Source organism: Candida metapsilosis (genome assembly GCF_017655625.1).
Source record: "Candida metapsilosis strain BP57 chromosome Unknown scaffold2, whole genome shotgun sequence".
Taxonomy (NCBI): domain Eukaryota; kingdom Fungi; phylum Ascomycota; class Pichiomycetes; order Serinales; family Debaryomycetaceae; genus Lodderomyces; species Lodderomyces metapsilosis.
In genome coordinates, this window is record NW_027138160.1 from 1469973 (window position 1) to 1484735 (window position 14763).

The 14763-nt window shown below is 36.1% G+C and overlaps 7 protein-coding genes across 7 annotated transcripts; 4 read left to right on the forward strand and 3 right to left on the reverse strand. All coding sequences in view use genetic code 12, as the record gives it.

Moving 5' to 3' along the window:
• Positions 1-39: 39 nt before the first annotated feature.
• Positions 40-666, forward strand: I9W82_002122 (uncharacterized protein; the record flags this gene model as incomplete). The annotated part of the gene is made up of 2 exons (XM_067690944.1): positions 40-205; positions 317-666. 2 exons carry the CDS (start codon positions 40-42, stop codon positions 664-666), a joined length of 516 nt encoding a protein of 171 aa, XP_067549358.1.
• A 346-nt stretch (positions 667-1012) lies between these two features.
• On the forward strand, positions 1013-1831 carry I9W82_002123 (uncharacterized protein; the record flags this gene model as incomplete). Its single annotated transcript, XM_067690945.1, has 1 exon — positions 1013-1831. The coding sequence occupies one exon, from the start codon at positions 1013-1015 to the stop codon at positions 1829-1831; it is 819 nt and encodes a 272-aa protein (XP_067549359.1).
• Positions 1832-2015: 184 nt separating this feature from the next.
• I9W82_002124 (coatomer subunit epsilon) lies at positions 2016-2960 on the forward strand (the record flags this gene model as incomplete). The annotated part of the gene is made up of 1 exon (XM_067690946.1): positions 2016-2960. One exon carries the CDS (start codon positions 2016-2018, stop codon positions 2958-2960), a length of 945 nt encoding a protein of 314 aa, XP_067549360.1.
• Positions 2961-4165: 1205 nt separating this feature from the next.
• Positions 4166-6937, forward strand: I9W82_002125 (OPT2; the record flags this gene model as incomplete). Its single annotated transcript, XM_067690947.1, has 1 exon — positions 4166-6937. The coding sequence occupies one exon, from the start codon at positions 4166-4168 to the stop codon at positions 6935-6937; it is 2772 nt and encodes a 923-aa protein (XP_067549361.1).
• A 275-nt stretch (positions 6938-7212) lies between these two features.
• I9W82_002126 (acetate uptake transporter family protein) lies at positions 7213-7998 on the reverse strand (the record flags this gene model as incomplete). Its single annotated transcript, XM_067690948.1, has 1 exon — positions 7213-7998. The coding sequence occupies one exon, from the start codon at positions 7996-7998 to the stop codon at positions 7213-7215; it is 786 nt and encodes a 261-aa protein (XP_067549362.1).
• Positions 7999-8466: 468 nt separating this feature from the next.
• On the reverse strand, positions 8467-9429 carry I9W82_002127 (uncharacterized protein; the record flags this gene model as incomplete). The annotated part of the gene is made up of 1 exon (XM_067690949.1): positions 8467-9429. The coding sequence occupies one exon, from the start codon at positions 9427-9429 to the stop codon at positions 8467-8469; it is 963 nt and encodes a 320-aa protein (XP_067549363.1).
• A 1640-nt stretch (positions 9430-11069) lies between these two features.
• CDC11 (septin) lies at positions 11070-12479 on the reverse strand (the record flags this gene model as incomplete). The annotated part of the gene is made up of 1 exon (XM_067690950.1): positions 11070-12479. The coding sequence occupies one exon, from the start codon at positions 12477-12479 to the stop codon at positions 11070-11072; it is 1410 nt and encodes a 469-aa protein (XP_067549364.1).
• Positions 12480-14763: the final 2284 nt, after the last annotated feature.

Here is a 14763-nt window from a genome sequence, read left to right on the forward strand (position 1 = left end):
GTCGTCTGTCTACAACCACTTTCGAAATAAAAGCAAACAATGGCAACCACAAATCCTTTGAAGAATATTTTAACCCCTGACCAGTTTCAAAAATGTATTAATTTTTATGAGGCTGATCAGAGATTGAATCATAATGACAGAGCTACAATTGCTCTGCAATTGCAAAGTATTGCTATCAAATCAAACCTCATTGGATACACATCGGGTATGTTGGGCTTCTTTGGCCCAACAATCTATATCAGGCTCATAAAGCGGCCAATGATTGCTCCCACGCCATTCTTTTTAATTCAATATCCATTTATGTCATTGTGTCTAGGTTTCGGAACTTTAGTTGCTGGTAATTATTACTCAGGGAAGTACTTCTTTAAAAAGACCAAAGAGAATCCTTCGTCTTTTCCTAATTCCAACGTGGCCAATGTATGGAAAAATATGGAGTATCAAAATGTTGGGACTTACACATTATACTACCTCAGAACAACATTTAATCCAATGTTTATTATTAGAGATCCCAGAACCTGCTCTGATGAAGCTTTAATTGATGCTAAGCAAAACGGTCACTTTACTGATAGCATTGGATTGGGTCATACTGACTCTACTGGTCAAAAACATCCCTTGAGCGCTTGGGATAGGGTGAAGTTACACCATGGAGGGGATATCAATAAGTGATCGGGGGGGGTAGTTTATAGTTTGCATTTTAAGTAAATCTGTTCATGTAGCCACAATTCTGTAGTTATCCGACTGCGCAACTCAGAGTAAGCCAAGTCCTTCAAACCAGTAGATCCAAGTACTTTAAGCAATTTAGTAGGAATGGGATCACCCGTTTGCTAACCGTCAAAATTTGCAGAGTCAAAGTCTAGTTACTACAAAAGTGACATTTTTGCAGCTTATCTTGGTCGTGTAATGCGACCAATTGACTTACGATCAAGTGTGTGAGGGTTCTCATAAATGAGACTAACCTCCGCCTGAAAAAAAAATCAACCTTCAACCAACCAATAGAAGACGACATTTCACAATGAGCAACCTGAGTACAGACAGTAACCCTACGGAGTATAATTATCTAAAGACCCGGCTATCCCCAGAGCAATTACAAGCTAGCATTGATTTCTATGAAGCCGATAGCAAGCTAACCCCGGAGGACCGGATGAAATTGAAGCAAGAATTACAATCGGTTCTTGTGTCCAACAACCTAATTGGTTATACTGCTGGTATGGTTGGGCTTCTTACGCCCACATTTTACTACAGACTAATCAAAAAACAAAGACCATCTAAACTTTCATTCATTCAGAAACCATTCTTGTCATTCTTCCTCGGACTTGCCAATATGATGGTTGTTAGTACAATTGTTCAAAAAAAGAGTTTTAATGACAAAATCACCAGTGGTGAACTCAGTGGAGCTCAATTGAATGCGTGGAAACATATGGAATGGCATAATGTCGGTGCATTTTATTACTACTATTTGAAATCGTCAAAAGACCCAAAGTATAAGTTACAAGATCCAAGAACGGTGACAGTAGATCCAAAGGCTAGGAAGATTATAGAGCCAAGTCCTGATAAGGTAAGCTTCGATCCTCAAGTGTACAAAGAGAAGGAGTTTCATCAAAGAGATGGCAGTCCAAATTTTGTCAATGGTGTTAGTTTAAATGAACATCATAATCTATCACACTGGGACAAGATTAGATTGGCTAATGGTTTTGATGTGACTGAAGATGATACGAAGCAGTCCGAAGGCTCACTCTTTGATGCTAATTTGGATGAAAATGTTTCTGCACCTGAATCTCAAAATCAAGGTAAACAGTTATCCTCATGGGACAGGATTAGAGGTGGTAAGTAGAGTAGTGAGAGGACAGGATTTGTTTATAGTTAGCTGAGGAGCAGTACATGCTTTTGCAATGATAATACCTTCTATATGTGTAAGTTTTGCGGTAGCGCACTTGTTGCCGAAAAATTCCTCTCTTTGAAAAAGTTGACAACAAAGCTGAAAACGGAAAACTTCTGACGATCATAAGTACACTACAATGGACGCCTTTTCCGACTCTGGGGAGCTATACTCAATCAGATACCAATTCTACACCAACCAATACCACAAAGTCAAATCCTACTCGCTTGAAGAGTTTTCGGAGGAAAATCAATTGAAAGTATTGGAATTTCAAATTAGATCAACAGTGGCATTGGATCAGGATGCATCACAATTAATAGAACAAGGTAAAACCAGGTTCCCTGATAACGAAGAGTTTTTCCAATTACTACAAGCATGGAATGATTTGCATGATTTTGGTACTGATGACTCCACTTATTTTGAAGATTTAAAACAAGCCAAATTCGAGTTACAAGCAATCTTGACCTCACTTTACTTGGTGAAATTTGCTAAAGACATTGATCAAAGTATCAAGTTTCTTAATGAATATATTGAAAAGTTGAACAACTTACAAAAATACAACGAGATTGAGGTGTTTTTGATTTTGATTCAATTGTACTTTATCAAAGGTAATTTCAAGCAAGCTACAGGCGTTTTCAAAGTATTGAATCTGTTTCCTGATTTTTCTCGTGATAACATCATCTATCAAATAATTGAGAGTTGGTATATTAGTATTCAAAATGGATCAGATAACGTCAACAATAGTTATTCACTTTATGACGAAGTCTTGAGCAATGGGTACAGTGATGATGACGTCAAGGGCAAAGTGCACAACTTGACAGTATTGTTGGTATTGACATTACAATTGAAGCATTATCCTGAAGCACAAGAAGCTTTAGATCAAATTTCAACTTTGACAAGTGAAAGGAATGCTGATTTGATTGCGAATCAAATAACTTTGGATAGATTAGTGAACCATGGGCAAGGAACCAAAGAGTTGTTGGCGGAGTTGAAAAAAGTCAATCCAGACCATGATTTGATCAAAGATGAAGAGTCAAAGAATGAAATATTTGATTCAATTGTAGCCAAGTATCAAACTGTATAGATTTAGTTCTAGCTTTCAAGGGAGTAAATTCAAGTATTCGAAGCTCATGTAATGTTTGAGCTAAACTAGTTCGTAGGCTTTCTACATTTTAACAGCAGGTTCAGATAACAAGCTCAAATTGTATTAGTGAAAGCTTTGTGGCTGCAAAGTGACAAACTTACATGTGAATTTAACTTTGGGCTATGATCACACGACTAACTTTTGCTATGTAAATCCTGTTGTGCGGAGAATAGGAGCTTCTGGTTCGTGATCATGCGGCCCCATGAGGCAAAATGGAAAACATGTACCTTCGTTACACAAACTTGTTTATACAATAGGAATGGCATCAAAAAAATTGATGTTATCTTCCAATGGCAGTGCGAGTACAACACAATAGCGATAGTAGCAAGGCGGGCTCAATAAATAAATTCAGTTTCAAATTGTGTCACTCCGTCGGAATCGATTTCCTCGAAAAATCTTTTTGACAGTTAGAGTCTAATCTTATATTATCAAATCGTTTATCTGCTGTAATTGTCGACTCTGTTTCTTAGATTTAGTTTTTTAATTTTAGATTTTGGTTTGACAGGAGCGAAGAATCTTTTCATCTTAACCGAAAAAATTAACCTCCTTTGCAGCAGCTGATAAACCAATAGCCGAACGAGTCTTCGTGATCTAATTCTTTTGGCATATTGCTGTTGGTTAATTTGCTTAATTTATACCTATATGAGCTACAAGAACATGGAGGCATGCACTACATGTAACGTTTTTCCGTCATGGTGAACGAGTTAAGAAACTCATAAAGTGATGCTGAAGATATAGCTAGAGAGGTGACTTTTATGATACAGCTGCACTTTGATTTCTGTCACCACTTCGGTAAGGGCACTCCTATCAGAATTTTAATAGTCCCCGCAATTTGCATGCATGGCTTTGACGTGAAGTAGAAGCTTTCCTTTGTGTTTTATTGCAAAGACAGCAAGCGGTCAGTAAAGAGTACAAAGCGACTTATCTTTGAAACAATGGATGCAAATGCGGGAATAAGTTGTGCCGTACGAGCAATGGTTATCGAGATAAAAAAAGTCAGTTGATCTCCGCGCGAAGGAAGCTCTTAAAATAGCGGGCGGCTGCTCATTATATTGGGCCGACTCTGTTTATAAGAAATGTGAGTCCCGCTGTGTGTTCTGTCAATAAAAGTTTTGAAATCCTCCAACATACTACACATCAAAAACATGAGTGGGAAAAGTGTTCGCCCAGTAGCTAGTACTACAGCCCCAATCACATCACTTCATAGTGTTGGCAGTCATTTAGAAACACAAGATCATGAAGTCAACTTGGACGCAGTTTTATCCAACCCTTTGTCCATTAATGAGGTCGCTACTACATTGACCGATGCTCAAAAGAACTTTGTTTTGAAGAGGTTACATTTTGATGCGTTGACCGATTTTCAAGACTTGCCTGCCGAGTGTACATTCATGTTCGAGAAGATAGAGCAAATGTCGGATCAAGAGGCGGTTGAAATTTTAAAGCAAGCAATTGAAGAACATGGAGAAGATGTCAATGTTAAAGAACATGATTTGGAATTGTGGAAACAGTTAGTCGATCACGACTCTCATGGCTTTCACCACCTCGAGAAAGATCCCAAAGCTGGCTCTGCCTTGTCAGTTGACGAAAAAGGAGAATTTGCCAAAGTTACTGCACTCTCTGACGATGGAGAAACTTCTTCAAACGATCCATCAACTGGTAAGCCACAAGTTGTTGATTGGGATTTGCAGGTTCGGTTAGAAGCTGTGTTGGTTGCTTATTGGTCCCCATATCCTGAGGTCAGAGCTGTCACGCTCCCATTTGATGACCCATCGCTTCCTGTGGAGACTTTTAGAGTATATCTTATTGGTATCATTTGGACTGCTATTGGTGCTGTGATCAATCAATTTTTTGTGGAAAGGCAACCTGCAATTACACTTGACATGGCTGTTGTTCAAGTTTTCCTTTACCCAAGTGGATTGTTATGTGAATGGATCTTGCCCAAATGGAAAATCAAGCTTTGGAAGAACTGGGTAATTGACTTGAATCCCGGTCCATACAATTTCAAAGAGCAAATGTTGGCAACCCTTTTCTGCTCGGTCACTGGTGGTGCTACATCATATGTATCATTCAACATTCTAATGCAGAAGTCTGAACTATTTTATGGAAATGAATGGGTCGACTTTGGATACCAAGTGTTGTTGATCTTGTCTACAAACTTCTTAGGTATTGGTCTAGCCGGGTTGATTCGTAAATTTGCCGTGTACCCGATACAGGCAGTGTGGCCAAGTATATTACCCAACCTTGCATTGAACAAAGCATTGTTGACCAAGTCAAAAAAGCAGAATATCAACGGCTGGAAGATTTCAGGATACTCATTCTTTTTCATTACATTTGCTGCATCATTCCTTTACTTTTGGGTACCAGATTACTTGTTCCAAGCATTGTCGAGTTTCTCTTGGTTATCATGGATCAAGCCAAGTAATCAAGACCTAGCTATTGTTACAGGTTTCACTGGTGGTTTAGGACTCAACCCAATTTCAACTTTTGACTGGAATATAATCAATCGTAACAAGCCCTTGACATATCCATTTTACAATCAAACAAATATGATTGTTGGTATGTTTATTGGATTTGTTGCCATCATAGGAGTTTTCTATTCCAACTACAAATGGACAAAGTATGTACCAATCAATTCAAACGCCCTTTTCACAAACACTGGGGAGCTATATAGTGTCAAGGAAGTGGTGGATGAAAACAGTTTGTTTGATAATGAAAAGTATCAAAAGGTTGGTCCACCGTTTTACTCGGCAGCAAACTTAGTTTTGTATGGTGCTTTCTATCTGCTTTATCCTTTCCATTTTGTTTATGAGTTTGGTATGCACTATAAGCAAATGTGGCTTGCTTTGAAAGGATTGGGTGCTTCGGTTAAAGATTGGAGAAAGTCCACTTATGAAGGCTTTACAGACCCACATAGTATCATGATGAGGGCATACCCTGAAGTACCAGAATGGGCTTATTTGATCGTTTTGGTTATTTCAATTGTTTTAGCAATATTGTGTGTTAAGCTCTATCCGGCTGAAACTCCAGTTTGGGGAATATTCTTTGCCTTGGGTATCAACTTTGTCTTTTTGATTCCATTGACGACAGTGTATGCTAGAACTGGGTTCTCGTTTGGGTTGAATGTGTTGGTTGAGTTGATTGTTGGTTATGCAATCCCAGGTAACGGTTTAGCCTTGGCTTTAATAAAAGCTTTAGGGTACAACATTGATGGGCAAGCTCAAAACTTTGTCAACGATTTGAAACAAGGTCACTATGCCAAGCTACCACCACGTGCAACCTACCGAGTCCAATTACTTTCGATCCTTATAGCATCATTTATCCAATTGGCAATCTTGAATTATCAGATCACTGGAATCAAAGACTATTGTGCGATAGACAACAAACAAAAATTCACTTGTCCAAATACCAGAACCTTTTACAGTGCTTCCGTATTTATGGGTGTTATTGGCCCAAGAAAGGTTTTCGACCATTTGTATCCAATTTTGAAATGGTGCTTCTTGATTGGGTTTTTGTTGGCATTTCCATGCATTGCATTGAAAAAATGGGGTCCAAAGAAATACTTAAAGACATTTGAACCCGCAATTGTTATTGGAGGTATGATAAACTATGCACCCTATAACTTGTCGTATTACATTCCCGGTGTTTATGCAGCTTTGGCTTTCATGTGGTACATCAAAAAGAAATACGAAGCATGGTGGCAAAAGTACAATTATCTTCTTTCGAGTGGTTTGACTGCTGGTGTTGCGTTTTCATCTATTATTATCTTCTTTGCTGTCATGTATCATGAGAAGGATATCAACTGGTGGGGTAACACCGTTGTCTACAGTGGCTATGATGGAAATATGGTTGGTAAATTGAATGCTACTGAACAGGCTCCAGATGGATATTTTGGACCAAGAATAGGTCACTTCCCATGATCGTTTTGGAAATGGTTATTTTGGACCAAGAATAGGTCACTTCCCATGATCGTTTTGGGAATGTTTACAGTTTGATTTTAGTTCGTTTCTAGGGTTGGTTTGTATGTTTAAATAAATAGTTTTAGGTGATAAAGCTGTAGATGTGTAAGCATGGCATAGACTTATTTACAGTTTCGATGCTTGGCTAATCACTCCAGAGCATCGAACAATGCCAGCAAGGTCTACAAAGGAATTCTCAATGACTAAACTGAATGTATTTTATTCACGAGTGATCCTTAATCTCTTTTATAAACAGGCAATTGCACTGGGTGAGCAATGATATAAGAATTTGCTCTTGTTGCAGTACCGGCAAATGCATTATACCAGGCAATAATCGCAGTAATCACGCCAAAAACACCACCTGCACGAGTAGCACCAACACGACCAGTAAACGCACCACCAGCTAGCAATAAAAATGTAAGTAGCAAAAAGAAAAACAAACTGAAAAAGGCAAGAGTTGACTTGAGCGTGTTCAACACTAGAATGAATGTAAAGATTGCCCAGCCAATTAAAAAGAATCCAATGGCATTTTCCATCAGTGCTTCATCCTCCTTGTACGCTTCTGAAATGCCAAAAGCTTCAATAAATATAGCTGCATAACTAATCCAAAAAGCACCATACGAAGTTAATGCAGTAAAACCAAATGTATTTCCAGCGACAAATTCCAAAAGTCCAGCTAAAAACTGAACCGTTCCTCCATACATACATGCCAATGAAACCACTATATTTGGAATCGTGATACCCATAGCACGAGCATTACATAAGCTCAATATGAATGTGGTCAAAGCAAACCCAGATAACCCGACTGGAGCTGAGTTTATTTTGCTTTGCGGGTATGGACTAAGACCAGGGTTCAAAGTACCACCAAATGCTGACATCAACTCATGACGGTAGAATTTTTGGCCATTGATAGTGACGAATTCACCTCCTTGACCATGAACATGGACTCTTGACACGTCTTGATCATTTCGATTAGTAGTGGGTCCTTCTTTTCCGGACTGTTGTGATGAGGTTGATGACATCTGTGATTTTATATAATGAGGAGCTGCTGAGTTGAAGTTTGTTGAGCCGCCTAAAAAGTGAGGGTTACTTCTTGCATAAATATGTATTTGAAAAATGCATTTTTCCAGATCTTCTCCATTGTTTTTAACCTAAAAGCCCAACCACCACTTTTGCAAAGTGAGTGGGAATCATGCTTAATGTTATGACTTTGGTTTGTGTAAATTAAGGAGTGAAATTTACATTGTGTCAGGTGGGGGCATCGGCGAAATTAGTGTATGAAATTATGCACCAACGGTTAAATGTAAAACTCCGTGACCCAACAATTAATGACACTCAATAACAAAAGGGGAAGAATATGAAACGTACTGTGGGGTTGCAAGCGCAATAGATTACCGAGATGGATTTTACAGGATAGAGGGAATACAGAAGAAGTCTATATTATTGAATGGAACTATAAAAAAAATGAGAGCTCTAAGCTAATCTCTCCACTAACATTGTGCTGCCTCTCCTGAACTAAAACCAAAGTTTATTGGCTTATTTTTTACAGGTAATTCACCATGAATATTCAGAGACCAAGCACTGCATTTGCATCCATGCTTCCCGTAATACTTTCGTACGCACTTTTGTGTTTGTTGTTCACAGGTCCACATTGTTGCTTGAGTCCAAATTGATACAACATCGTTTGGTCCAATATGACTAGATTGAGTTCCACTTTGATGTTCAGCTTTGACAATTTCAATACCAGAAGAAGCAGCAAACTTTTGAGCAAGTTTGTAATCAAACCCATGGCTTATATTAGCATAGGTGGAAGATCTCCATGCAACTTTTCTGTCAACCTCTTTGTTTTCCTTGTTATACACGCAATCACCCTTTTGCCATGGTGCAAACCCCAAGCTACTGCTGGCAACTCTTCGTTGGGTAAACTTTATTCCAAGTGGAGCTGTTGAGCAAGACCACCGTTTGTTTATGGCAACATCATTGTCAGGTGTAACCTCAATGTCTTCTAATACAGTTTTGGTATCATTGCATAATATCTGAACTCCCTCCAAAGCGGTGCCATTCAAGAACAACAATTCAACATAGTTTAACGCATCATCAGCATTCTCAAAAACGTACAACCGCTGGTCATCGGAGGTGATATGTTGCAATGGTTCTACTACCTTTCTTGTCCCAACACAAACCGCTTCATCCTCTAAACGAGATGTCGAAATACCGAGGACAAAATTGGATATCATGAAAAGCAACACCAACAACTTACTCAACTTTCCACCGTTGGATGTTGCTGCCATTCCATTGCCTTCATTAGTGAATGACCCGGCTGCGGAAACCAATTCTCCTCTACTATTGGTTATGAAATATGAATGACCCATAGTGAGTATAGCACTGGTGGATTCTGTAGAGGAATGGGGTGGAACATAGTTCGAAGAGCTTGATCTTGTTGAAGCGGGCATTGCTATGAGATGTAATAATGAGAAGAAAGAAAATTGGTTAGATAAAGAGCAGAGGATATTTACCCCTATTTATAAACTTCCAGATGCAAATTCTGTTGATGGTTTAGACAAAAGTGGTTTGTCACTAAAATAGAAGGCATGAACGGCTAATTTAATTCCCAGTCTAAAGTTTTTAGACTTCACAAAATGGAAAATTTCTTAAAACGATGACAGGCTATTGTTTGACAGGCATTTGATTTTGAATTACGAGGAATCATTCTTGACTTCCTTGCTTTTACTTTGTGCCGTCGAGTACATCCTTCCTGAATCCCCCTAAGAAGATAAGCACATGTCACTATAAAGCGAGGCAAATAAACATCTGTAAGGTTTAGATGATGCACTGTCTGAGCTTAATCTATTTTTAGATTATCAAAATGCCAGTTTATGCATATATGTACCGCGCAATTTTGTGTACAAAAGCTTATAGTTGGTGTGTGTGTGTACGGCACAAGTTCTTTCAAAAACTTTCGTAAATATACGAAATTCCTGTTTCGATTGGAATCCATGTGAATTAAACTTGGCTTTCTAGAAGCACGAAGGTACTGCATAAAGCTTGAATAGCTGGACTTAGCCAGAGTGGCTATTCAGATATTTTTTTACCATTATTGTATTCGCAACGTAATGATTCTAAGTTTCGTGCCGTACGTTAAAACCGAGAAGACCAAACTAAGTAACTCATGCAAATTCAGTTTTGCTTTGTGTCCTCTAGCGCCTCGTTTCCTTGTATTTATTATCTATTCTAGCGCATCACTTGTGAAACTGCTACGTTGAATAAGTGCGATAAGAGGGTACCACAAAATGCATGAGAATGACTAGATTGGTTCAATAACCCTTACAAATGCACTACAGTGTATCCTGAGTCAAGCGAGGAAGTAATTATGGATTAAAAGAAAAAAGCTAAAACGGACCGATGAACAGCGGTAATGTTTTAGTGAAGATATAGTACGTATATTGTCCGCAGAGTCTTTAAATAACAGTTAGTATATAACACTGTGGATTTTGTGCTAGTAGGAGATAAGCGACCTCGTTGCTTCATCTATTGCTTTTATGTGTTATAAGTATATGAGAGTTTAGAGCGTCAATGTCTTGTCAACGTGTCGTCTAATTCAATTCTCTATCATGCGTATCTTTTCTTTGAACTTCTTTTATTGATTAAGTTGGTACGTATCTATTTTTTCAATGTTGCATAATTCCATTGCACATTTTTTGGCTCAAAAAGGTGGACTGTGTACGAAGAGTTTCCTTTGTGCGGAGTTCTTTATTCCAATAGCAAGCAGTAACATGCCTTTGTTGATGATCAAAAGTGTGTATTTAAGCAACAACTGGACTCGGATTAATGAGACTTCTCCCACATTTTTCATCTTACGTGTAGATTGTCGTTTGGACGTGTCTCAAAGATCTGACTCTGGATATCTTAAATATACGTTTTGTAAATTGTTGTAAAGGAATTTGGCCAAGGAGCCTATTTGTAGATGCACTTGCCTCTAAGAGTATAATACTACATTCACTAATCAAAAAAAAGAAAGCAATATCTTTAGACATGAAAATAAAAGAAAAAAAATATAAACCCTAGTACCAGTGTAGCAAGAAAACTAGCTTCCCTATTCCTCAACTTTTACAACTTCTCCATGTTCATTCAATTTCAATCCTTCAGCAAGTAATCTCTTTTCAATCTCCTTCAACTCATTTTCTCGATCCAACAATTCTTGTCTCTTTGTAATCAAATCTTGATGAACACGTTCTTCAAACTTCTTTAATCGTTCTTCTTCCAATTTGATCTGCTCTTCCTTCAACAAGTAGTCGGATTTACCACCACCACTTGTACCTGTACCCGCACCTGCACCTGCACCTGCACCACCAAAAGTGGATGTACCGGCATCTGTGCCATTACCATTTATCGATTTATCGAAATGAGAGCCATGCGAATTGTTGTGGTTGTTATGTATGCCACTTCCATTTGTTCCATTTCCATATTGACTTTCACCACCCAAGTTGTGGACACTGCTATTGTATGTGTTGTAACTTTCCTCTTCAGAATTATTGTTATTCATGTATTGGAATTGTTTTCCTGATAATGCTTCAGTTCTGTAATTTTCATAAATTTGATCATGAGTTATGTCTTTAAATTCATTCAAATGAGTTATTAACAAAACATTTTTCAAAATCGTAAAATCATTAATATCAGGGTTATCAACATTGATTGGTTTTAAATCTTTTTGCAAGACTCTTAATTTTATAATATCCTCTGCATCTTCATCATCTGCAGAAGCAGCTGTGTCAGTATGGGTGTTTTTCTTGTATTCATTTGCTCCAATTACTGCAAATGGCAATAATGAATTTAAATATTTGTTGTATTCAATAATTTCATCATCAATATATTCCTTTTCATATTCGTATTCATTAAATCGATAATAATTGATTTCATAATTATTCAAATCCTCTAAAATCAACGACTTGTTTAATTGTAATTCTTCTCTGGTTAACGAGTCAGCTTTAGCTATAACTGGTATTATATTAACCAAATTGTTGACATGTTTTAAAAATTTGACATCAATTTCTGATAAACCATGACCAGTTGGATTAACAAGATAAATAAGGACATGAATTCTTCCATCCTTAAATCTAGGATTACGTTTAACTCTGGATTCCTCTAATAATACTTCATCAAATTGATGACGAATAAAATCAACAATAATTCTAAAATCTTCACCACAATTGATTTGATTGGCAAAATTTGGTGTATCGATAATATTGAGACTAATTTTGTGGCCATCATTATCTTCCAATTCAACATTTTCATGTCTCAAGTGTAATTTTCTTGTGAATGGGTCTTCATTTACAGTTGATGAAGTAGGCACAATTGAATTTCCACCACATAAAGTATTGATCAATGTTGATCTACCAGAACCACTTTCACCAACAATCATTACTGAAAAGTTGATTGATTTTTTGAGAATCTTTCTCTTTCTTAATGCTGATGATGATGCATTATTGTCCATGGAGTAGTTCATTATGAAGAAGCGTAGGGGTAGGATCTAAGGTTTTGGTTGTAAAAATATCGTGTTGTAAACTTTTGTTGTGTTGAGAGAGGAGGAGGAGGAAAAAAAAAATAAAATCTTTTTGGGTTGATTTACACGACCCAATGATAAATCGCGTGTCATCTTTTTACTTTAAGGGGAGGGAAAAGGAATGTAGGATAAGATGACAGAGACAGAATGGAGGTGGTTTGGTGTGTAAATAGAGACTAGTTCAGATGCAAGCATCTAGGATGGGTAGATTTATTCTTACATGAAACTGTATGTATATATGTTATGTATCTGTTATCATAATGCTTATGATCTGAGAGTGAAGGAGATCGCGTTGTTTTTAAATTTAAAAATTGTTTCAGTCGTCAATTTTTTTATTTTTCATTGTCATCGTGTCGTAAAATTTATATAGTGTCGCATGAACTTCAACTTTATAGAGGCAAGACAAATGTTTAAATTAAGAGTTATAAGAAGTATAAACTGAAGTATTGATATACCAGGAGCAACTACAGTATTAAGCATAGAAGTCTAGAAGTGAGTAATTCTTATATTGATGGAAGTGTTTACCATTTGTTATTTTTTTTTTTGCAATACTATTAATGATACAATTTGTAGTGTTATAGTTACAAATTGTATCAAAGAATGCTACTAAGTCTGTCTATCTATACGATTAGTTTTCGAAGAAAAGCTTTACTTTATTTAACCGAGGAAGAAAAAGTGAAAGAAGTGAAAATAGGTAAAACGAGAAAATGCTTTTTTTAAAATATGCATATACTTCTGCTTATATGTGTGTGCGTGTGTGTGAGTATGTGTTTCGCGTATTATTGTGTTAAGTTGGTAACAAAACTTTAAATTGTGCAGTACACGCACTTTGTTTAAATTAAATTAAATTTAATTATAATTTAATTTATTTCTTTATCCGCAATTCCTTATGTTTAAAAATAGATAGAACAAAAAAAAAAATACATCACAAGAGAAGACTATGTATATATACAATCATTCAAAAGAGAAAGTACACTATAGCTCTCTCTCTTTCTCTCTATGTGTAAATGTGAACAGTATATAGCATATAGGAAGAAAAGTGGCGTTAGCTTCAACTTAAGTTTTTTTTTTATTTTTATTTTATGCTAAACTCCGCTTTCAGTCACAAAAGTATTTATGATTTAGTATTAACTACTTATAATTTGTAAAACTTTAACTCCGTCGTCGTTATATACACTTATGCTAAGTTAATATTATGCGCTTAGGGATACATGTACATATACACAATGAAGTATAAATAAAATAAAGTATATGGCTCCATTTTGTTTCCCATATGAGTAGATTTTATATCACTAGGGGAAGCTGTAAAAAAGTAGCTAACCAACGATATATACTAGATACATCTGTATATAGATACTAATACCACTACTATGTTCCTAAGTGATTATCTATTATCTATCTCTTGCTTAAAAACGGAAAAACTTCCACATTGCATTGCTATATTTAATACACAACTCTTCCAACAGACAGACAGACAGACAATAAAATCAAATAGAAACAGACACAATAAAAACAAAACAATAATACAGAAAGAAGCAAAAAGAAATTATAAGAAAAATTAAGCTATGAATAAAATACAATAAAGTGTAACGTTACACAATACTTTAACTTTAACTTTAATTCCTAAAACTAAAAACCCAACAAGACTAACAAAAACTAAAAATAGCAAACAAAACCCTATACACTACAAAGCTCTACTCTTCTATAGAACTTACTTAATAACATATACCATTATAAACAACTACATATATATAACTGTGTATGTATACTTGAAATTTAATATTTAAAAGATGTTATTATATATATATATATATATCCATGATATTCAGCGTCTAATTTAATATTCAATTATTATTTTTTTTTATGAAAACCCCAAAAAATTAAGAAACTAAAAAGCAGTCTAAAAGTAACATAACAATAACAATACCATTACAGTTTATAATAATAATAATAATAATAATAATAAACTACTACCAACAGTTGTTTATGCATATTTTATCTATTAATATTTTAATTTAATTTATTCGAAATACAAACCTAGAGCCACTTCATACTGTTTATTTCAAAAAAAGGCTATTCCTAAAATATCACCACTAGTCATAACCTCATCCATTTCACTCCATCACGATCACTTCAAAGTTCAAAAACGATAAAGCATTCTACTTTTTTTTTTTTTATTTCTTATTGTCCCCATTATTTAAAGTTGATCCAATTTCATCTATTTTTA